Consider the following 25,659-nt stretch of genomic DNA (forward strand, 5'->3'; position numbering starts at 1 on the left):
TGCTGCAGCCATCACAGTGAAAGAAAGTCCTACATCTTATTAAGATAGGAGCAATGGCTGTTTGCTTCTCATGCTATGGTATCTGTTGACTTCTTTACAAGCAGTATATATCTGATATAAAAGTAGTGAAAAAGGTGTCACATGTTATTATTAAAATACTATGGATTAGAGCAGTGGTGAAGAACCTTTTTATGTGTGCATGCCAAAAATTTACCAATCAATTTTAATAGGGGAAAAATTAATAGAAAATTAATCTAACTTAATTTATTTATTTATAAATTTATAATATATTTATAATATTTTATAAATAATATTTTATTTTATTTATAATATTTATTTATATATAAATTTATAATGTTATTCAGTGTAAAATTGATTACTGTATTATTCAATTGATTTTCATTATGTTGGTTTGAAAAAAAAACAGTAGTGAGAAAAATATTTATGTATTGTAACTCACCATCGAAGTTAGCTGAGCAAGGAAAGCAGCAGAAGGATGTCAACTTGTCGGCGAAACGCTTATCATATTTACTTGAAAATAACTTGCCCTCGCGAATAACTGGCACCCCTGATTTTACTTTACGAAAAAAAGACATTAAAAAATGTTGCATATGCCTCGCACACGAAAAATGTTTAAACATGTTCACGTCGAGGCGATAGTAACTCGCTCCCTGCAGTTACTAATACGCCCTCCCCAACAGCCATTATACTGCAGATACAAGAAAAACAAGTAGTTTTATTGTATCCCATTAAGGTACAGAGGCTTTTGCAGTCTGTGTAATATATTTCTCAATAAATAGTGCAATTAGAGACAGTTGGAATAAAAATGGTGCTAACTAATGAATCACGTGTCCCCCTCTCACAGAAACTATGCTGCATAGACCCAAGCAAAACCATAGGTTGCACCAGAGGAAACACAGTATCTAACTAAAAACTCTTATCCAATTTTTTAATTACATAAAATAAGTGTTTGTTTGATTGCATTTGAAATTTTTGATGTCATTATGACAGATCACAAAAGCTAACTTCAAATAAAATTCTACCACGAATTGAAATATGCTATATAATGCATGTATGAGTTCCTGTGCCAGCTCAAACGCAAACAAGCAGCAATAAAATTCAACCAAAGGTTGAAACTTTGTGTGAGTTGAGCCCACCGATAAAGAGAAGTGCCGTCAGAACAATAAAATACACCCCGTCATGAATGTGTTAAAACTAAGAAATATATAGTGAATGGTGTTATGACAGTTTCACATGTTATGGAATTCGGTTGAAGAGAATCAGCTAGGTTGCCTTTATCTTTGCGTCACATGACCTTTTGTTAATACTGCACCAATCATATGCACATCTTCATAGTTGCTCTCTGGTGTAAAACAAAATTTAACTTGTACATATTGTAACAATTAAAAAAAGTTGAATAATTTATAAGCACAAAAGATATCACCTGTAAATCATTGACGTGCCAGCAAAATTCTCGGACGTGCCACCTCTGGCACGCGCACCATAGGTTCGCCAACTATGGATTAGAGCAAGTTGTTGAAAATTTTTTCACTTAGTTATAAATTTAATTAAAGACAACAAAAAATATATTTGTTTAATACTTTATCCAATCACAAACAAATGGTTTGCATCTGAAGTTTCTTCACAACTAGGCTACTTGTATAGAAGCTAATAACTTCACATTATTAATTGCCTTAGTATACGGTAATGAAAAGCATACACCTTTTGGGTGTGTATAATACTATTCATTATGGGAAGAGACACTACCCAAACCTATGGGTAACTAAGGCAATTAATGTGACATCATTAATCTCTATATCATGAAGCCTAGTCATGAAGATACTTCACTTACAAACTTTCTTTGCTTACCCTTAGATAAAAAGGATTAAACAAGAATTTCTTGGCATCTTTAATATTACTTTCATGCTTTCATCACAGTCACACACAGCTAATGGATGATCAGATGCATCATCCATCAGCAACAATAATATCCTAAAGGTAGTGGTAGGCCATTTTCCTTGCAATATTTTTCAATCTCATGCACATAATGATGGAGAAACTAGTGGTGAAAAATTTCTTGGGGCACCCATGTTTTTTTATTGGATTTCCATACAATAGGTAGTGACATCTTTGAAATATTAAATTTTACATTACAGAAAAAACCTTTCTTTTTTTATAAACAAGAATGGCTTTATTTTGCAGCCTTCAGCAGCATTTCCACCAAAAACCATCAATCTGTTATTTCAAATATCTTTTCTTCTTGTATGTAAGAATGATCTGGCATTTTCTCCAAAAATTACAAGTCTCATTCACATTAAAAGCATGTGGTAGGTAATTTTCATTTTTGATGATTTCTACCCAAGTTTTGGGAACTCCGTAAATACACGATGTCTACACTAGCGGCCTCGCTAATCACTTTATGTAGTTCAGCATGCCCGTGAAATCTGTGGCTTGCAATAAATGTATCAGTGACAACATTCTCACTACGTTTATACTTCAGTTCTTCAAAAGGCCTTGAGGCTTTCTCGTGTATAAGCATAATACTTATCAGAACTCTGTTGCATATCTTCAAATCATATCAATAATTTTTCCTCTTTTTCTTCCCCTATTAATATGGCTCTTTCTTGAAAACAATCATGGATTGCATTGACAGTGTCAATGTGCTGCATAATCCAAACTTTATCTTTTATTATTGTTATTAACATCAGACTACCAAGGAGCAAAAGACCATGCCATAGGGAAGTCCATACTCTCATGCAAAAAAGACCACTGAACATGCCTTAAACCCATTCACAGTTCTGCACTCTCCATACTGACACAATGAATTCCACTCATCAACCACTCTCCATGCAAAAAACCTGCTCCTTACTTCCTTTTAGAAATGGCCTTTTGCTCTACTCTTATCTCTCTCGACTCTATGATAAATCTCCTCTACACAGATCTGGTAACAACCTCCTCACCAACTTATGTCTCAGTCCCTCCCCTTCTATTCACAAGGTTCTCAAATTGCATTCCAGTAATCTGCCTTCGTATCCCACATTCCACAGACTTAATACAAGAATGAAAGTTCTAGTGAATCTTCTCTAGAACCTAAAGATATCCTCATCCACATAAAAGCTAGGAGTCTGAATCTGTGCACAGTAGTCCATATGCAATCTGATCAAGGCCTTAAACAAGGGAACCATAACCTTTTTGCTTCTGCATATCAAGGTCCTCCTCCTCATTATTGCCATAATCTGTTGTTATGTTCTCACAAGTTTAGCAATGTGATCCTTACACTTAGTCTGTGTTCATCACTCCAAGATCTCTGACCTCCTTCATGATTTTCCCATTAATTGTATACTGTGCATCCCATCCTTTCCTACCAAATTTCAAGATTTTACAACATTCAAGTGATAACTCCACTCACTTGCCCAATGTCTACAAAGATATTACCTTTTATACATTGCTTAATAATTTCTATTTAGTCTCCATAGTTATAATGCACCTCTCATCACTGTGAATAAATATATTTTCATCAATTTTATATTTCTCAGATATATATTATATTTTGTTTACAAGAAGTACAACATAGGTTCACTAAAAAGACAACTTATGCTCAAGGTAGAAACAAACAGAATGGTAATGACATTATCAACTGTGTGTCAGCTAGTAACATTAGGAAAGACATCTATTATGTTTAAAGTGGCAATTGATAGATGGCTTATTTGACTTACAGCTAGCAATGGCTAGTTGTAAGTCAAAGTACTGCAAATTGTTTATCAATGGATCTGACTAACTCAAATCTGTTTAAGTTGAGGCCTCACTGTATATGCAAACATTTTCTCCAAATTACACCTGACAATCATTCTCCCTTTGAAATGCTACTTACTCTTACTGTACTCATTGTTTTGCATGTATAAGTTCCATGAGTCCCTCTGGTCTCCTTTCCTGGCCATAGAATTCGCATGTTTGCACAGTTCACCCATTCACATCTATTTCTCAGCAACTAGTGGGAATCCATGATTTCTGGTATTCCAGAGTATATAAATATAACTGATTTTTGTTTTATTTTACCCATCTCTCTATATTATAAAACTACAATGTCTGATATCAGTAAAGTTTGCTAGCAAGATATTGTTGAGCAAATGAGGTGATTTTGAATTGATTGGACTGGATTAATCTCCACCTGGTGAAAATTAGTCAAAATATTAGAAGTTATATTCTATAGCTAAGAGAAACCAAATAATCTCCCAGCCAAACATTTCAGCTCCATAGTTCACAAGGTTCTCAAATCTAAATAATTTTGAGTCAGAAATAAAACGAGTCAAGCATTTCTAACAACTTATAGTCGATGTGTTTATAGTATGAAAGCAATCATAAAAATGAGTTGTACTTGTGAGGAACAGCGCTGCATGATTTAAAAAATAAAAAAATAAAATAAAAATAAACAACTAATAATGAAGAGCCTTTTTAATGAACTTCAATTTCATAATGTTGTTCAAATTGATAGATTTTGACTAAGTGATGATTTTTAATTATTTTAAAATCTAATAATGCAATACTTTGTATTTTGTTTACTTTTAAAGGTCAGGATGTAACTTGTTACTGACCTTAAAAAGTATTGCACGATTATATATAAATTATTACCATATTTAATTATTTTAAATTACTTTGCTTGGAAGCAAAATTCCATGTTGCAACCACTAAATATCAGACAGATCTACTCAGCTTTAGTTGAAAAGCCCTTAAAATTTATATCTTTATACCTATTATACAATGGAACTACACGTCTTTTCAACCAAGTAACATGCCAAAAAAACATTGTGCTGCTAAATTATGGCACTTTAATTTACAAATAAACAACTAAGCTAACAATAAAAAGCCTAGATTTTAAATTCTTTTGGTGACTTTGACATTTAAATATATATTACTATGTACAGAAAAAAAAATATAAAACTGCAGTTTATATTTATTTAATTATATTTATTACAGTGATTATTGCTGGGAAATTTATTATTCTGCATATTTACTAACCCAAATGGATCTCCCACAACAAGGAATGCAATATCTTTTGTTTGTGCTTCTTCCATTATGTCATCTAATAAACATAAGTAAATAGATATGTAATTTCCTAAGAACAAAACTTGTTATATTTATTCTTATTTATGTTAAAAGTCTGTTTGATACATAAATGAGCAAAATACTCAAAAATGTTATTTTACATGCAACAGACAACACTTAACATTAATAACATTTTTATGAATGTCCTGATGTAATCCCCTAAAATACAGCTGTTGTCATTGAGAAGGTAAATAATAAACAGATATCCTCATACTGAATGATTCTTTTTCAGGGTGCAATTTTAACTCATTTATTGGGGATATGATGTGGCTTGGTGGAGGATAATCTCAAGAAGAGATTTTCCTTCTTGAGATTATCTGCCTGAAGACAAGTCTCAACAAATATGCTCACCCTCTCGCCCGTAGCAAGTAGATGCTACGAACTATAGACAAAACAGAATATTTTTTTTTATTGAATAATAAAATAACATTCTAAACAAATTTTTGTAACTTGAAGAAAACACAGAAGTGACACCTTTATGTGTGTCATATAAAGGGCAATTCTAGTAACAAAAAGTAACATAATAAATTATACCCCCACACACAAAAATGTTTTTATCATTCTTCCTTTTCTTATTATTTATATTGACTTCTTCTTTGAATGTTTTTCACACAATGGAATAGTCTCCAAACAACGATATAGCATTGCAAATCACACAGAACTCCTACTGACTTATTGAGGCATTTTGTTATAAAGGGGGGGGGGGGATCTTGGGCAAGAACATGTTTTCTTGGGAATAGGACTTTGCATAATTTGTCGAGCCCTGCTTACAGAGTCAGTTTCCAATCTCTTGTGGATTATCATTTCTGTTTTCACTGGTGCTTTACTTGATCAACTGATTTGATGGCTTAAGAAAAAGTTTAATCCATTATATTTCAAATAGACATACTTTTTTTTTTAAATTAAAGGAATTTAACTCTTTAATCAGGGCTTCTTCCTAATATGTTAAGATCAATGGCTTGTCACGGTCAAGAAACTTGATTTCATATAAGCCTCCTTATTATCATGATAGGGCAACTACCCATATTGTCTTTCACAGGTGCTGGTTCATATGTTTTATGGGATGAAAAACATAACATTGGAGGGAAAACCCTGCTACCTCCATAAGAGACCAGCTAATTCATTTTCAGTTGAATCTCTATAAAGATTCTTCACCTCCTAGATGGGATTCAAACCAAAGTCCTTTCTAGCAAAGAGTAGTCAATATCAACTGTACTGAAGTGCAACATTAGTTTTATTATTATTATTTTTTATTTATTTATTTATTTTATGACAACATATAGATATGTCATTCATCATTTAGATAAATAAAATTTGATTTTTGGTTTTAGTGAAATAAATAAGGAGACTGCTTCAAAACTATTCTTAAATCTTGAAAAATTAATAATTAGAGTAAAAATGAGTTACCTTCAATCGTTTTTACGAAATCATCCAGTTTTTTTTTTTTTTTTATGTCATGTGTAGGTGATCAGAGAGCCAAATTCTTAATGTGTTTCTTGAAGCTTTGGAGGTTGCATTAGTTAGTAAGGGAAATGGTATGAGGAAGATTATTCCAGATGAAAGGGGCATATTCTTTATGGAAGAGGATGAGAAGGGATGATGAGAAGTGAAGGAATGATTCAGTGGAGCAGTGTCCTTGGAAATACCTACAGAAAAGACAAAATGCAGAAACAAAGCATTTTTGGAAAGTAACTGGAAGTGAGGGGAAGGAGGAGTTATCTATTAAGCACACAGTTCTCTTCTGTATGTAACTAGCATTCTGACAGAGGTTTCTGATGTACCATACCAGATGTGAAAAGCATAGTCTAAGATTGATCTAATTTATTTATTGTGTGTGTTATTTATCAATTTTTGTTTTATACTGCTATATTTCAATAGTGGACAACACAAATCCACAGTGGATCACCACTGGTGCAACTATCATGACCATTAATTTTCTTATAAAAATACAAAGAACAGTAACTTGGTCCAAATGAACTGTTTTCAGAGCAACTGATTTTAGGCAGTCACTCTTAACAGGTAAAGCCACTCTTCCTATTGTGGCAACATTTCTCTTTCATGTCTATATTATAATTCGCAAGAAATTATACCAAGGTAACTGACGTGAAGTTAACAGCCTGTATGTACAAGTAGACTAGACGTGATGATACATCATGCACAAAGCTTGTTTGTTTACTCTGGGGTAAAGGATTAAAACAAGAATATCATTTTTTGTCAATTACAATATACTTTATAACCCAGTGGTAAAACTTTCTACCTCTTTTATTTCTGCTATTCACCATATCAAGGAAAGAAAAATGCATCAGCATTCAACATAAAATTCTTTTGTAACATGAATTTTTATGTCTGCAAGTAAGTATATGAATGGGATGCATACTGTACTAACTTGTAGACAATTTTGATTTGGTGTTTAATTTCTCTGAATAAAGTCATCCAATCACATTATTGATGATTCAACTGTAATTGCTGCTAGACTTGTTAGTAAAGTGGATAGCATTTCTTCACTCCAACACAATAGATTGTGATTTCTAATACCATTGAAATACATGTTTACGAATGTTTTTATGATGCAGGGTGAATATTTTCACCCAGAGATCACCACTTTGCTTACTGGAGGCCCCGTACATGAGAATGAACCAGATGGCATCACGCACCAGAAAGCTCTTCACCAGCTAATGGATATACCTACTATCACTTACTCAAACTGTTGATATCGATGATATCCACACAACAATAGCTTTCCCATCCACTCCATCAACATTCATGATCATACAATAAAAAAATATGTACCATTTACAAACATCAAAACCAGCTTGGTATACAAAAGCTTAACTTGCAGATTCAACAACTGCTATCAAACTCAATATGCAAGAGACTGCTGGAATAAGAGAAAAGGAAATTTTTCACTTACAAGGAAGGAAGACCTCAGGATTCCTACTAAGAACAAAATCCATACCAACAAGATCCAGGTAAACAAAGATACAATGCATGGAATTATTCAACAGCAAACTGAAGAGGAGGTTTCGAGTCTCAATGAAATTCATCCAAGTGTAATGTGGGATAAAGAGAAAATCATTTCTGCTCAAAAAGTCGAATCCTATCCTTCGCTCAATAAAAGCAGCATTAACTAAGGGACATGCTAATATAAAAGTTCCTTATAACATAAGTAAGGTGCACATAAATGAAGCTGACTTACTTCTGATCAAATAGGATGAAGAGTCGACATAAAATCTACATCTTAGGGCCTAACAAAATGGTAAAATGGATATATTACTCTTTTCATAACTCAATCATGACACAAGAAACTTTTATACTGGTTTTTTCAACACAGAGTGAATCAGCTGGTCTCACAGAGAGCTGGATTTTTTTCCTCTTGCAAAATATGCATACTAGCCTCTGAATACAGTTGTTTGCTTATTTTACATTTTGCATCCTCACATAAATTATAAAACTTTCAGATATTGCTTTTTTATCATTTCATAACCAAAACTGTATTCTTTTACAATATTTTAGGACAAATTTTAATACTCCATAATATAGACAACTTTTAAGATTGAATAATATAAACAAATAAAAACACTAAGAAAGTGCCTACAGCAAAAGTGCCTCAACAAGCTTTTGTTTATGTGGTAGCTCATGACAAGGGAAGGTTTCCCCTGATTTGTTGCATTTGCAAAGCAGAAAAGCAAGAGTTTTTCTGCTTCAGTCAAAGCTGAATATCTGAAAAACATTTTAAATACCAAAGAAAAACCAAATATTCAGCACATTCCTAACTATAATAACGTAATTAGTGATTTTGCTGAAATGAAGACAAAAAGAATAAATCTTACGGAATAAATATACAATAATTTATGAATTATGTATGACTTTATTTTATTACTCAGCTAAGCATTATCATCCCATCAACAGAACACTCAAATGTGAAATAATAAAATTCAGTCATCTTCAATATTTCACCATAAAAACCATAGCTTTACATACACTCAATGGACAAAACAGAGATATCTACCTAATAGCATGTCAATCCTCCTTTAGTGCGAATAATAGCCTGTACTCTCTGAGGCACTGACTCCACCAGATACCTAAGGGTTGCTGGAAGTAATTTTAGCCATGCCTGTTGCAGCATTGTCCACAACTGTGCCTTAGATGTCAGTCCCAGATACATGGATCTGTTGTCTGGCTCTATGGCATCCCAGAGAGAGAGAGATTAGATTGGATTCAGTGAACCTTGGGGGCTACTGGATGGTCCCAAACTGAGATGAGTGTTCCTCAAGCCATGCCTGGGTAATTGCAGCCTGGCAGTGCATTGTCCTGCTGAAACAGACCATTGGCTGAAAATTATATATTTAGTTTAATCCTTTATCCAAGTGTAAGCAAACAAAATTTGCTTCTGAGACTGGGGAAATTCATGGCAAAGGTGGACTAAGTTCCCATCACTTTCCTTAGTATCCCATAATGCAAAGCACATCTCCTTGCAGAAATGTATAATGCTATGCATTATAGGAAGAGTCACTACCCAGACCAGTTTTGACCTTTATTGAGGTCTCTTCTAAGGAAAGTGATGAAAACTTAGTCCACCTTTGCCACTAGTTGTCCCGGTCTTGAAGATACTTCAGGCACAAACTCTGTTTGCTTACACCTAGATAAAGGATTAAACTAAATATATAATTTAGGGTCTAACCAAGTGGAAAAAAAACTTCCAACGTCTTTCTCTAATCCAGAGTAATTTAATAATAAGGTGTGACACCTTTTGGCAACTGGTATATGGAAATATGAGTTCTGCATTGCTTCAACCATGGTATCACCTCCGGGTCTGGCTTCCACTGAAGAGACCTCATCATGACCCTTCCCATAATGCATAGTATTATACATATCTGCAAGGAGATATGCTTTGCATTATGGGATACTAAGGAAAGTGATGAGAACTTAGTCCACCTTTGCCACGAGTTGCCCCAGTCCTGAAGATACTTCAGGCGCAAACTTTGTTTGCTTACACTTGGATAAAGGATTAAACTAAATATATAATTTATAGTCTAACCAAGTGGGGAAAAACTTCCAACCAAAGACCATTGGCTGAAGCTGATCACCTCACACTTTCATGTATAGGTGATCAGCTAGCACATTCTGGTAGCTTACAGCATTTAATGACCTCTCCAGACACACTAAGGGACCTAATGTATCACACGAGAAGGCTCCCCAAACCATCACAGAACCAAACTGAAAAAAACAGGGTCATGGCTGCATGCTGCCCCTCCTGTCCAAAAAAAAAATCCAAAAAATTTTTTAAAAAAAATCACCGAGTGATATTTTTTCAAATTTGTTGATATGAAGGTATGTTTTACAAGGTAGAAGGATAAACATTTATTGAAGTTTGTTAACTTGATTAATAACTTTCAAATATTTAGACATATGGAACGTGGGCTCCATTTGTATGCTTGCCCTAAGCCCCACAAACATTAGAGGCTGTTGCTGTGCAGAATGACAGTACCTCTCAGAATGAATCTAATAACAACACGGAGGCAGAAATAATACTATGATTCACTGTAGCAAGTTCCCCCATCTACACAGGGAGAGAAAAAAATTATATTATTATTATCATTATTATTTTATCCATGCATGAGCAACAAACGTTTACATGTGAACTATGTTCATAACTAGGATGCTTGTAGACAGAAATAGTTGACTTCACATCAAGTAAACTGAGAAAGAAAGGGTGCTGCCACTGTGAAGAACCACCCACACAGGTAGACAGATACACAGACTTTCCCATTATCTTCCCTCTCAACAATATGGTATTGTCAAAACCCTTGTTAATAGAGCCCCCAATCTCTGTTCTACCCAGGCTGAACTTACAGTTGAACTCTTCCTTTATTTGCCATTTTCTTGTTCAATGGTTACAATGCTAAAAAGATCAACAAATTAATTGTTTCTCACATCCCTCTGAACATGTAGACACCAGTAATGCTATCACTGTTCCTTATATATGGGGCAACTTGGAAAAAATAGCCAGAAATCTAAAAAGTACAATCTCTGCACCGCATTTGAACTTCACTGAAGTTGGCTACCCTCATCTGCTCTCCCAAGGATTTGCTACCACCCCTCTGTTTCCAAGTGTTCAGAAAGTTCTTTGTCCCTACAACTTATCATATTATGGTCAAATTGGAAGATCTGCTAACATCTGCCTAGAAGAACATAAATACATTTGCTGCATAAGTATGGTCAGTCAGGTCGAGCTGGCCATGCCTTGGATACCTTGCAGAGAATCAAATGGAAGAAAACTACTATGCTTCACTGCAACAAATACAAATTTGAAGAACTGTTTAGAATCAGCAGTTGATTTAATTTCAGTCTCCTCTTTTCCACTTACTGTTTTGTGCAGTTTTGTGCATGTTTTTGCAATTTTAATATTGTTTTCCTGATAATATCTCAGTGACTCAGATAAAATATATGACTGACTGATTAAACATGTTTAATTATTTAAATGTGCTGTATTTATTACACCAAAGTTTACTATGAGTTCAACTCAGCATGTAAATCTAAATAGTTGATCTAATTAAAACCAATAACAAGCACAACAGATCAGCCTAGTTAGTGATTTGAGGATGATGGAAAAATTTGCTTCTTCTGTCACTACCATTCCCATATCTTACTCCAAAAACTGAAAACCTTGTATTTAGGCTTAGGTAGTAGTTGAAACTCATGTGAAGATTAATGGAGTGAAAACAGAATAAATAAAGAAAGAAACATGGGCTTAATAGTTTCAGTATTTCATTTCCATCACAGAAACATCATCTGAAATAAATATGAGAATTGCAATGATGCAGACAAATAACACATCCAAAACAAAATAAATAAAATAAATAAAGGGAAGATATTAGACTATAATTCTAAAGTCCAAACAGAAGCATCCTCTGTGGACACTGGTAGGTAGCAATGACTGTTGGCTTGGAGATCTAAGAATTGCCATTTTCCAAATCTTGAAGTATTTCACACTACCATAAGGAAAACAGTAATTCTTTGACTTTCTCCTCAGCAGGCAAGGCTGCCTATTAGTGCCAAAAGAAGTCACCTCTCATAGGACTTGAGACTTAGATTAATATCTTATATATATATTTTTTTTCTATTACTTATGTAGGTCATTACAACTCTCATTTTGTATCATAGATGTTGTCTCAGTTTATAGAAATTAAATACTGGAACCATTAAAATTGTTTAATTTTTTCTTTGTGCTGTTTCACTCCATTAAAGCCTTAACACAAAACTGAAAACCTATTATTATTATTATGTGACCTCTCCAGTGAGTTCAAAGACTCATCAAGGGAGAGTGTACCAACAGCATCGAATGATTGAACCCCTTCCGACTACTAACTGCGCTCAAACTTGCTTAACTTTTTTCATGAGCCATTAGTAGCAGAGGATCTACCAATCGACCAACCTTTGGTTGTCTATGTGTGTATTTGAAACCTGTGTATCCTATGTGTGTGTGTATTTGAAAATAATATGTAAATACAAAATCTAATATCATAATCATTGAAGAACATGGAGCAATAATGTTATATGAAGGATTTTAAATCACACCAAATATCTTTCAGACATCAGAAAAATTCAAGTTTTGAGCTCTTATACAATACCATTCTCGTCATCATCAAATTCCTGACATGTACACTTACGGGGTTAACAAGTTATGATAGTACTACATGAAAAATTTGCATCATTTCTAACTTCCTATCTACAATTTTCCTCCAAATCAGTCTGTAACCTGTCAAGACTCCAACATTATCTGATTTCATACTTCTATCTTCTAAGGTACTTTTCAATCAATCCACCTATATGTTGATCTTCCTCTGGGTCTTTTTCCTGCCAAACTGGCAGAGAAAACCTGTTTTGCTAATCTTTTCTCTCCCACTCTGTTTAAGATATGGGAATGAGAGTGAAAGAAGAAGTAGATTTTACAGTACCAACTGAGATTAACTCTGCTAATGCATTCCTGGATGCTGACAATGTCAAGTTCTTTCCTGATATCCTTGTTTTTAATGTGATATTGCCATTGATGCCATCTGTTCATGCCCCTAATCTTTCTCAGGACTTTCATAACTGTGGTCTCTAGTCTTTGGTCAAGTGGTTTACTTCTGACCCAGCTCTCAGATCCATAAGTTAAAATCAGTTTGAAACCCTTGTATATGGTAATTTAATGTTTTGACTAATTTCTCTCTTATTCCATATAAATGTATTCATTGGACTTCCTACCATAACCATCTTTGTTGATTCGGTTGTCTATTTGCATATTTAATTTACCATCTACACCAGGGGTCGCCAAAGTTATTTGCCCATCGACCCCTTGAAGAGTTTCTTGACTTTTTATTGACCCCCTCTATTTTACTATTACATAATTATAATAGGACAAGCAAAAAAAAGACGCTTATGCGAGTTTTTAGATTGTTTATTTTATAATTACAGTGTTTATTGTATGTATAATATAGTATATGTTATTATTACTACTACTATCACTAGTAATATCACTGATATTACTAGTGATATTAATCAACTACTGGTATTAATATCACTGGTATTACTACCAGCGCTGCTCAACTCTTCAACATAAAGAAGTTTAGTTCGTGAATGAATAACGATTGAATTATAATATGTATGTTGATGAATTTTAGAACATTAGCGCTCACTTGTATGTTGATGCGCAAAAATGAGACTGGGATAAAATACTTGTAAGTATCAGTAAATAATAACCACGCACGTGTTGCAATCTCGCTCCCACTGCACCAGCTGGCAGGAACCACTAACATCCGTTTATTGGTAAATACATCATTTTGGCCTACTTGATTGGCCTCAGTAACTATTTTCATGACCTTACTCCATCTTACAGGTCTTATTCATGGACCTGTAAGATGGAGGTACTGATCCCACGATTCACTCTTAATTGCGCTGTCATTACCTCCATGTCTTTTGTAATGGAGGTAATCCAAGTTAACCGAATTAAATATTACCCATACAATGATGTCTTATATTTTTCTGTCGACCCCCAATCGACCCCTAACAATGTTATATCGACCCCTTTGGTGACCACTGATCTACACTAAAAATTGTGCCTAGCTGAAATGTTTTATTTGTTCTATAGGTTCTCCATTCACAATGCAATTGATATTTTCAATGTTTCTGCCTATTTTCATTGTCTTTGTCATTTTAATGCTGACGTTCATACCATATCTATTACAACAGGTATTCAATTTAGTCAGGGAATCTTGCAGACTTGTAGCAGATTGATTTAGAAGTATAACATCATATGCATGAAGCAAAGAGCTGACATTAACATCTCCAATTTTGATATCAAGTTTAATATCACTTTCCTTCATAATGTGATCCATATAGATCTATATAGATATATATAATGAATAACAGAGGGGATAATGTACATCCTTGTCTGACACTAGAATTAACATTAAACCATCTTCCTGTATTTCTTTCAATTCTAACTGCTGACTTACAACTTACAACTACTAACTGCTGCTTACAATTCAAATAAAGACCAAGTATTGCTTGATATAATGCCCCATTGACACAATATAACTATAGCGTTTTGAATAGCTTCTCTCTTGGCACATTGTCATATGCTTTTTCCAGATCTACAAAACTTAAATACAGATTTTTATTATATTCCCATGATTTCTCAAACTTGTTGTAAAGTGAAAATCTGATCCTGACAGCCTCTATTTGGTCTGAATCCAGCTTGTTCTTCAGAAAGCTTCTCTTCCACAATCCTTCTCAACCCTTTCTGTATACCTGCATATATCTTACCAGGAACACTCAGTAGAGAAATACCTCTGTAATTCTCACATTCAGTTTTATTTCCCTTTTTTATATATGGGTACTATGAGAGCTCTGCTCCAATCTGGAATTCGTCCCTCTGTCCAGGCCTTCTGCGCTATGTAGTGCAGCCACTGTAAGATTTTTATACCTCCATACTTGAGTATTTCTAGTTGAATATCATCTACTCCTGCTGCCTTTTAACATTTCAGGCTTTTGATAGCTTTTTCTACTTCAAGTAGAAAAAGTGATACTGCTGGACTTTGCAAAAGCAAATGACAGAATTCCACACAGAACTCTGCTGCATAAATTGGAGTAAATGGGTATGGATTCATTGTGTCAGTGGCTTTCTCTAAAGCCTCAAAAAATTCTTCCACTTCTATCATAATAGAACTTTCTGTGGGACCATAGGCACAATAAATGTCATTGTCCAGTGCTCCATTCTGATATTTGCCCACATCGTTCTACTTGAGACTGCTTGCCATTCAAGAAGATTAGCCTTGTATTTAGTGTTGAATACTATGGCTACTACTTCTTTTCCTTGATTGTTATTGCCTGAATATAACATTTTGTATTTATTGCTCAGAAAGATCTCACCAGTTTTTGTCTTTTTAGTTTCAGTCATCCCTATTATGTTGATCTGGTACTTATCTAATTCTTCAGCTAGCTCCATTTCTTTGCTATTCAGGCTTCTTATGTTGATATATCTGCCTGTCAAGGATGACATCCTGTAAACAGAAAGTTCAATATTACCAATAGTGAACTTGATGCAAGTATATAAGGAGTTAATTTTATTTAGAAATTAAAGTAGTTTAAAGAAGAACCAGATTGCAAAGATATCGTCCACAATGTGAGAATACCAGATAATCCTCATCATTCTCCCAAATACCCTGGGCTTTTTCTTAACCAGCTCTTCCTCTAAATACACAGCTGATGTGAGCTCTTCTTTTGGCCCTCCAACCTTGTCCACCTTTCTTTTTCTACAGATCATCCTGCTGCTACCCAATCTCAGACTTATATCCTATGGCATTACAATGTCTAGTGAGATTACCTTCCAAAACTCTGGTGATTTTGAGTTGGGGTTGTGTTTTAGGATCTGTTCCAGTAGCTGACTTTTCGCTGTTTGCCCTGGTTTTCTGGCGAAAAGAATGGGGGGGCCTTGTTTAAACGAGCGACGTCCCAGCCATCATGAAATTCTGTCATGTTGTACTATCATTGCATATTTTGATTTAAGCCAATAAGAATACAATTTGGTCAGCTAAATCCCAAATTGCCAGCCCATCCTTGTTCATTCAGTATCTAGGTAGATACCTAACATGGTAAACCCACAAGAAGGTGAGGATTGCACATTAGGTCAGAAGCCCTGGTCGGTTCTCTGCATTCCTTTAAAGGCTATGTGGAGGTCTTCTCTCAGTTATACAGCTTTTACCCTTAAGCACCCCACAATACCATGGTAGGATTTCTAAATTTTTAGCTGATAGAATGCTTTTTTTTTTTCCGGTCAGTTTAAGCTTCAGAATATCTAAAATGCGACTATATTTTAAAAACATGGGTCTATAATTAATTTCATTAGTTAACTAGTAAGATATCAAAATCTTTCTCTAATTTTTGTTTTGTATTTGGTCACTTAAACATTAAAATTTGAGCTTTTTTTTTGGTTTTATTCATTGACCAGATATGTGTAAATGATATGCATGAATTGTCAACACGTTTCACCAGTTATTTTGTCTGACTTCTTCAGGATAAGTATAACAGCACACACTAACGTTTACAATAAAAAATACAGTTAAATAATTTTTTTATCTTTCTCTAATCTTATATAAGAGACAGGTCCAGAGGGGGCAACTAAACAGGTCCTTACTGCTGAATAAATAACTCAGCAGTTAACTGTGTCATACCTTGATAATATGTTTCCATTGAATAAAGCACTTTCATATAAAACAACTCAGTAACAAAACTTTCTCTTCTCATAATCTGGCTACTCTCTTAATCAGCCAATTATTTTCCATAATCCTTATATTTACAGAACCAATAGAACTCTACCTGAATGTTGCTCCACCATTTCTCTATCTGCAAGGTGTACCTCTCTTCCATAAAATTCTTCCTAATGTAAAAAAAAAAAAAAAATATTGGAATGAGATGACTTACATAATTAATGGGTGGCATTATTTTAATACTCATTAATTACGATGCTAATATAATGTTAAAGAAGATTTGATGACCATCAGATTATCAAATTTTCCAAAATTTTTATCACACAGGAAATTAACTTTCCATTTATAGACTACATGCAATGCTGATATTAGTTATTACAAGGCATTAAAGCTGTATTATTTAAGATCATTACATGGTCAACTCCAAGTAACTATAAGTCTGAAACCATTATTCACGCAATGCTTATCCTGGTACTACTGGTTTTCCTTTTCAGTCGTTTCCAACCATAGGTGACTTTGTAGGCATTGCCCACAAAGTATTCCTGGTGAGATTTTTACAGCTTAGTTCACCATTGCTTTTCCCAACCCCCAATTTTATCCAGGCATATGGCTGGGATGTATTCATGGCTGTAATCCGTGTGTGTGTGTTCACGGGGGCCAGTTTGCCTGTTCTGGACGACAACGAAACCAGCTAACTTATCTTTAGTCGAAAGAGACCAGGTAAAGGTTCCTCATGTCACTGAATGGGAATCGAACCCAGGTCTTTTCAACCAACGGGCTTCATCTATACTGACTGAGCTATGGAGGCTCTGCTTATCCTACAACATCTTAAATACATTAATCACTCTCCAAGAAAAATGAGTTCTTATGGCCTTATTAAATCTTGCAAAACTTCTAGAAGTGACACCTTCTTCTCTTCGGTCCTGTCACACAGTGAAAATTTTCTTCTGAATTTGCTCTATAAACTCCTTTAGCAACATATATTTCTATCATATCCCATTTGTCCACCTATCTACTAAACTTTGCAATACAAATCTTAGTCAATTCACACAGAGCAGTCACCATTTTGGTCAGAACCTCCACAACTGAGTTGGTGTCGATGAGGTCCTTCAGTTGAAAAGATCAAAGTTTAAATCCCATCTAGGATGTGAAGAATCTTTATAAGTTTTTTTTTTTTTTTTTGAAGGTGAGTCAACCAGTCTCATATGGAGGTGGCAGGATTTTCCCCTCCTGGAAACTCAGGTTTATTATCCCACTAAACAGGCAAACCAGCCAGAAGAACACACACTTTAACACACTAGCCTCATTGCCTTAGTCGCTTCAGCTGTAAATCAAAACAACCTAACCATTCTGGTCACTTAGAGATAAGTGATCAGAATGAAGGATGTGGAAGTAATGGATCCTCTCCATTACTCCCTAAAAAATCAGGCAACTGAATTTGACTACTCACTATGCAGATCATATCAAAGTCTAAAGAGGGATGATAGCTTTGTTGTCCCTAGTTAATGTATTTCTTAACACTTGAAGTAGAGACAATAGTATTTTCATTCTTCTTTGTAAGACTGATATGATCAGATCTATGTCACCCTCTTATTCTTATCATTGGCTTCTCATCTATCCCCATTTGCTTCATGGTAGTTCCATGCAATATCCTGTGAAATGCCTTTGCAAAGTCCAGCAACATCATAGCATAACCATTACCTTTATAACTCAAATGTTACTTTATTGTAAAAAGCAAGTATATTACTAAGATGAAACCTCTCATTCAAAAAAGCTGTGCTGCCATACACACAGATTGTGCATTATATCCCTATCTACGAATTCTTAAATTCTGCCCTCAACAAATTTTTCCAATACATTCATCACTGCTCCTGAGATAGTGACTGGTCTATAATTTACTATCTATGCCTTCTTATGTAATGGAACTATTATGTCTCTTTCTACTTTCTTGGGACCTTCCCAGTGTCAAGAATTAAATCACATCATCAGTAATTGAACTATACTTGGATAATATACCCTCACACAGTGACAGAAGCAGAAGAAATTCAAAATTTCTTCTGCTTCTGGCCTGATATACTAATTTCTTCCTTAACATAATGATTAACCTTTTTGCATATACTTTGTACTCACAAACTTGATGATTATATTCCCTCCATTTTTTTTCAGCTCCTACTCGATGATGATATGCATTCAAGCCTGATTTATCCCCGACCTATGCAAATGGACTGCTTTTTTCAAAACAACCCTTCACTAGTTCTAAGGCACTGGATCCAAACAGTCTCCTAAATTTATCATAATCAATGAAATTTGCAGTTTCATATATGCCACTTCTTAACTGAAGAATTTGGTATGCTCAGCCACCTCCCAGGTCAAGACTACATGATCACTCTTCCCAATCAGAGGCAAAGTGGTTATCTTGGTTATAAACAAATCCTTTGATGTTTTCATTATATCCAACATTTTAAAACTCTGAGTTCTTTCCATCACATTCTGCTGCAGGTAATTACTGTAGGTAATTACCTGCCAGTGACTGCATAAATTCAATTTTCTTCTCCATCCATGTGTCCTTTTTTTTTTTTGCACTTCCAATCTATCCACAGTTGGAATCCCCATAATGATTACTTGTACCCTGTGCTCATTGAGATAACTTATCAACAAATGTAGCATATCCCTTTGAACCTCCTTCTCCAAGCCTAATAACAACAAATGCATACATATTTTGTTCTGTTGGCATTTATCTTATATTAGATAGCTTCAAATGCTGCTTCTCTCAATATTAACAAAAATAATCTAATAAAAATAATATAGTAAAACATGTTGAGTCAAAGCCAATTTTAATTCTAAATGCATGTTATAGGTAACAAATTGATAAATTAAAAGTAAAATGCAATCAAAATAATAATATTGAAAGCAACATTTCCCAGTGAGAATGTATAGATATATTCATGTTTGACAGCAAATTATATTCTTGTTTTCATTCTTATTTTAATCTTATGCAAGCAAACAAAAGTTTGTATATAAAGTAAGTAGTTTCATAACCAGCTACTTGTATACTGACAGCAACTGATGTCACTACAACTTGCCTACAGTAGCAACACAGAGGAAGTGTACTCTACATTAAAAAGCTTATTGCATCTGCAGTATTGCACTTCTCATAAAGTGCACTTTGTCCTACATTACAGTAAAATGTCTTTTTGATATTTACTGAAGTGTCATCAGTTAACTGATGACAATTCTACAACTAAATTGACTGTGAAAGCAATGTTTCTCAGAAGTAGTAAAATGACGTATGACTATACTTTTTACTGAAAAATCGATCTCAAATAATGCAGTGAACTTTTCCAGTGGGTTTTATAATATGTTACTTGAAAAATTATATATATTTTTACTATATCCATCCAAGATGGGTTAAGTCTCCTATTTAATATTTTAGGCAATCTAATGTAGATCACGTGCAACTTCTCTGCATCCCCTAAGGGCAAGTATTTTTGTGTCTGTAGGTATGTTCACAGGGCTGGTTTGCTTGTTTTGAGGAACAAGAAACTGAGTATATAGGACAAAGCCCTTACCTCCATATGAGACTGGCTAATTCACCTTTAACTGAAAAACTCTGATAAATGGAAAGATCTGAGCCCAGATCTTTCCAACCAAAGGGCTCCCTAAAAAACCAAATGAGCTATAAGGTTCTCTTTTTTACCCCTCACCCCCACCACGAGTTTATATTTAAATGTATTTCTGACCCATGAAAGATTATAAACTTATATACATCTGTACTGTGGATGGGCTAAGGAATTAATAAGTTTTTGTTATTTATTATTTATTTGTTTTTTTTTATAGTCCAGAAACCCTGCTCTAAAGACTAAACTTTTTCAAGCTTTTTCAAACATCCATGTCCACTTCAGCCCTCCAATAAGTGAGACAATGGACTCACACTGGGCAATAAAATTATCTTCAACTTAAAAACAATCATGAACATCCATACCCACTGTGGGATTTGAACCTGCTGCCTGTTAAACAAAAAGCAGATAAGTTAACCACTCAACTACCCAGGCCAGCAAATGCCAATAAAGGGTTCTGCATAAGTATCTTTGTGACAAGCTGCTTATCATTATTATATGGTACATTTACAAGGTCCCAGGACTCATCATGGGAGGCTGCTCTAGATTACAATTCACCCAATTCCATAGCACTACTCAAAACATATATTTTTATTGTTGTTGTGTTCTCCAGCTAATCTGCTTGCTTGTGGAGGAAAAAAAACTAGAGCGAGGGAAGACATCTTGCTATCTTCACGAGATTAGCTAACTTGCCTTCAGCTGAAAAAAAAAAAAAAAGTCAATATAAAGATGCCATTATGAGAACATTTCAGGTAATCTATTTTGTAATGCAGAGCCCATTTCCTACGAAATACTTCCCTGACAGGCTTCAACTTAACTGATCTTATTTCTCATATGCCAGTTATAAAATGGTACAACAAAGTTGCATAGTACATACTACAGCATGCTGTCAATTGTATGGGCAACAATAAAACCTATTGGAAAAACTCAACAGCTATTTCAAATGCGGAGTGGATTCCAAAAGAAGAGAAATGAGGCTGAGGATCTCCTAAAAGAAGATGGGATGACGAACTGTTAAAATTTGTGGAAAGCATTGATCAACCATAGCCAAGAACAGAGAAAGATGGAAAGAGCTGGAAGAGGCCTTTGTCCAGCTGTGGACTGAAAATGGCTGAAAAGAAGATGATGATATATATCATCCTGATTTATGCTCACACAGAGACCTACACTTTTTTTACTGTGTAGGCATTTGGAACCGAATCCTACAGAATAGGTTGGTTACTCCTTATTCCTGGAGGTATCCTATGTCTGTAGAGGGGGTGTGTTCACGGGGTCGGTTTGCCTGCTTGTGGGAGAAAAAAACCCCGCGGTCCAAGCCTAAGACCAGCTAACTTGGCCATGTCTGAGAAAGATCCTAAGCTCCTCACATCAGCGACAGGAATTGAATGCAGGACACTCCTTTCCCAGGCACATAAATATGGTTGCAAAGAGCTCAAATGTATATATTACTCCGACACATGAAAGGCAGCAGGGCCTATATCAAATAAATGCCGTGTGTGGGCAGGGATTAAGAGCAGAGTAATCTGTTGATATTATTCTTAAACTGCTGGAGACTAATCTTTTGGAACTGCTTCACAAGGGAGGCTGTTCTGCAGAATTAAGATGGATGAAATGAAAGACGACTGGGAGTAGCAAGTTTGGTAAGTATGCAATCAAACTGCATACTTACTGAACATACTGCATACTTATATAATGGAAGCTACTTCTCTTGACCAGTGGTCATGGAAATATCTGTAGAAGAGACACAATGAAAAACTGATCCTTTGATAAAGTGGCTGAAGAAAGTCTGTAAGAGATGTGTCATTAATTAACTGAACTGCCCTTTTCTGAACAGCATCGAGAATTTTTAGGGAGACCTTAAATGCACCACCCAAAACATGAGAGAACAGTACTCCAAGGTTGGCTGGATTTGGGATTTATACAGAGTAAGCAACTGGTCAGAAGCAAAGTACTGCTCTCACTTTTGGGATAATGCACTTAAGACCTTACTAAAAATTTGAAGTTTTTTTTTTTAAATCTTTTGTCGCATGTCGGATTGAGATTGAGTACTAAATTTAATATAAAATGTTTACGGCAAAATGCCTTGATTCTGAATAGGATTTGACAGATATCAATGACTCAACTTTCAAATTTGCAAAATAACCAGCTGGTATTTAAATTTAAATTAAGGACTACAGATAACACGGACTAAAGTCAAACAGGAGATATGATATCTCGTGAATATCTGAAAATGGAGAAGAAGCATTCTAGGAGAAGATGGTGGTCAATCACCCCAGCTTGTAAACTGACACTTTTATCCGACAGTGATGATCAAGAAGTATTATAAGCGATTTTGGCAGGCAACGTTTGTATATTTCCTAATCACTTACTGGTATCCAAATATACGCTGGAAAATGTTATTATTACATTATACTCTCTATGGAGTTCTAGACCTAAGCCAGAAGCCAGATGTGATGAGGAGTGAAATATAAAATGTTATATTCAAAAACACAGTTCTAAAAAACTTACCAAAGCTTCTTTCCCAACTGTCAGAATAGACGTATAAAATTCTAAATATACCTTTGAGGCACTTTTTACTATTTCCAGACCTTTTACAGTTATGTCATTAACATCCCCAAGCCCCAGACCGATGAGATATAACATCTTCGATATACGGTGTGAAAACAGCAAATATAAATATCTATGCACAGTTAAGACAGCAAATAATTGCTATTCGTCTGTTTAGACCGAACACATTATAAACACCTCCATTGAAATAACATGTGCGCTGAGTAAAGCGACCTCTTCAAAATTTGCAAAGAACTAATACATCAAGACCTATTATCACAACCATTAATTTGCAGCTAAACCAAAAACGACAGACAAAGAGATCTTGGAACTTCAGAAAAGCAAATTGGCTTAAATACACAGAAATATTAGAAACATACATCTGTGGGATTGGATGGTATACCAGCTCGTGTCGTACGTGAAGCGGCTAAAGAATTGTCAGTACCCTTGACCATTTTGTTTAATTTGAGTCTCGGGTCTGGGTTAGTCCCGAGGGGGTGGAAGGAGGGGAAAATAGTTCCACTGCATAAAGGAGGTTTTAAGACTGCTGTTGTAAATTACCGACCGATTAGCATATCAGGAATCGTTGTCAAGGTCTTGGAGAAATTAGTCAAGAAAAGAATACAGGATTGGATAGATGAAAATCGGATACTGTATGGGGGACAGCATGGTTTTGTGAAGGGTAGATCATTCCTCAGTAACTTGCTCATGTATTATAACACAGTGACTGCTGAACTGGATAAGGGTAATAGGTTTACAGTGATTCTACTGGACCTTCCCAAGGCCTTTGACAGGATACCACATAGAACTCTAATGAGTAAACTGGAGCAGATGGGGATGGATATCCCCATCTGCTCCAGTTTACTGTTTAACAATTAACATGTTTAACATGTGCTCCAGTTGACCAAGGGTTGGTAAGATGGATAGGAGGGTGGTCGATGGAGAGATACCAGAAAGTGTTTTATTCAGGAGTTGAGTACAAAAGACGGCTTGTGACTAGTGGTGTGAAGCAGGGCTCTGTTCTTGGACCACTACTTTTCAGTTTGTTCATTAATGATATAGGAGATGATCTGAGAGGAAGTGCTCACTTGTTTGCTGATGATGCAAAGTTGGGTAGAGCAATTGTGAGTGCACAGGATGTCAAAATTTTGCAAGATGATTTGGATAGTTTGGAGGACTGGGCAAAGGAACATTAAATTGACAAAGTGTAAGTTTATGCATTTTGGGGTGAAAAGATTAGCAGCAGTATATCACATTGGTGGAAACTTACTCCAGGAGATTGATGAGGCCAGGGATTTGGGAGTATTGGTGGATAGGGAGTTGACGTTTAGGGGGAACATCGAAAATGTGGCTAAATCAGCTCATCAAATCACTTGGTTTCTGAAAAATACTTTAACAAGCAGAGACAAACAAGTTATTGTTGCGAGCCTTGATAAGACCCCATCTAGACTACCGTGCCCAGATATGAGCACCAGGGTTTCTTCTTGATGGGGTGGAGGTGGAGAGAATCCAGAGACAAGTGACCAAGATGATAGCAGGTCTGTGGAATGAACCTTATGAGAACAGGTTGAAGATTTGTGGGTTGCAAAAATTGGTTGATAGTCGGAAAAGGGGCGATACGATATGATTGAGACATTCAAATTACTGAAGGTTTTCTATAAGATTAATCCAGAAGATATTTTTGAGAATAGGACTGGTGGGGGGAGGACTAGGGGCCATACATGGAAGCTGGGCAAGAGTGTGGTTAGCAATGGTGTTAGAGCTAGGTTTTTTACTTGAAGAGTGGTGAATGAGTGGAATAAGCTGCCAGAGTCTGTTGTGGGTGCCAAGACTGTGAATGAGTTCAAGGCGAGGTATGGTAGATACTGTGTGAATGTCGAATAGTTGTTTTTGACAGGATGATAGGGCCTTCCACGATGAGTCTGTCGATTCCTTGGAGTTGCCCGAAATAATAATAATAATAATAATAATAATAATAATAATAATAATAATAATAATAATAATAATAATAAAATTGCACTGGCACACTCACTAGTAAAGAACTTGATCAGCAACTACTAGAACTAACTAACTAACAAGATACTGAAGGCTGCAAAAAATTCAATTCCCAGAGGTCTCAGGAAAAACAATTGGATTCCGTTTTGGAAAGATCACAATATCAGTGCTATGATCACTGAAAGAGATGTTATCAACGAATTAAAACCAAATAATATAGAACACAACAGAAATAAGTTAATAGAATTAACTCAAAACATAAAAAAAAAAATCAGCTAACGCCTTTTTATTCCCATATATAGGGATTAGGCAAGACCGTTTAGCCCTATCTAACTTTTTTGGAGACTGAGTGGGCAGTTCAATCTCCACTGGTGGCCAATCAGAGACAGCTGGCCCAGGGTAATCACTAATTAAGCAGCACGCAATGAAGAGATACGTCTCAACAAGTGCCGCCATCTCGTGGTCCCTAACCCTAACACTCGTATTTAATGTCTGAAATAATGTGGGTTCTACGGTCGATTTTCTTGAGTTAACGCGACGAAAAATCCGAGTTGCCGGGAGAAAAAACCCGCTTGCCCGTGCCACAGATCGACTAACTCGGGAACCGGTCGAAAAAAGGTTTATAAAAATTTCCTGTAGTCGACGAC

General features: G+C 35.3%; 1 protein-coding gene across 1 annotated transcript in view; it reads right to left on the reverse strand.

Annotated features, from left to right (window-relative positions):
- The window catches only part of Dph5 (diphthine methyl ester synthase), a 69,951-nt gene extending 46,769 nt beyond the window's left edge, over nt 1-23,182 (reverse strand). The window contains exons 1-3 of the mRNA XM_090408425.1: nt 22,979-23,182; nt 16,963-17,023; nt 5,017-5,080 (exon numbers count right to left, since the gene is read on the reverse strand). Of these exons, the coding sequence (XP_090264551.1) occupies nt 5,017-5,080; nt 16,963-17,023; nt 22,979-23,113 (260 nt within the window). The 5' untranslated portion in view covers nt 23,114-23,182. The remainder of the gene's footprint in view (nt 1-5,016; nt 5,081-16,962; nt 17,024-22,978) is intronic.
- Between the last annotated feature and the right edge of the window lie 2,477 nt (nt 23,183-25,659).

The sequence above is a fragment of the Typopeltis vanoorti genome, chromosome 18 (genome assembly GCF_054136105.1).
Source record: "Typopeltis vanoorti isolate ZY-2024b chromosome 18, IOZ_Tvanoo_1.0, whole genome shotgun sequence".
NCBI classification, from domain to species: Eukaryota; Metazoa; Arthropoda; class Arachnida; order Uropygi; family Thelyphonidae; genus Typopeltis; species Typopeltis vanoorti.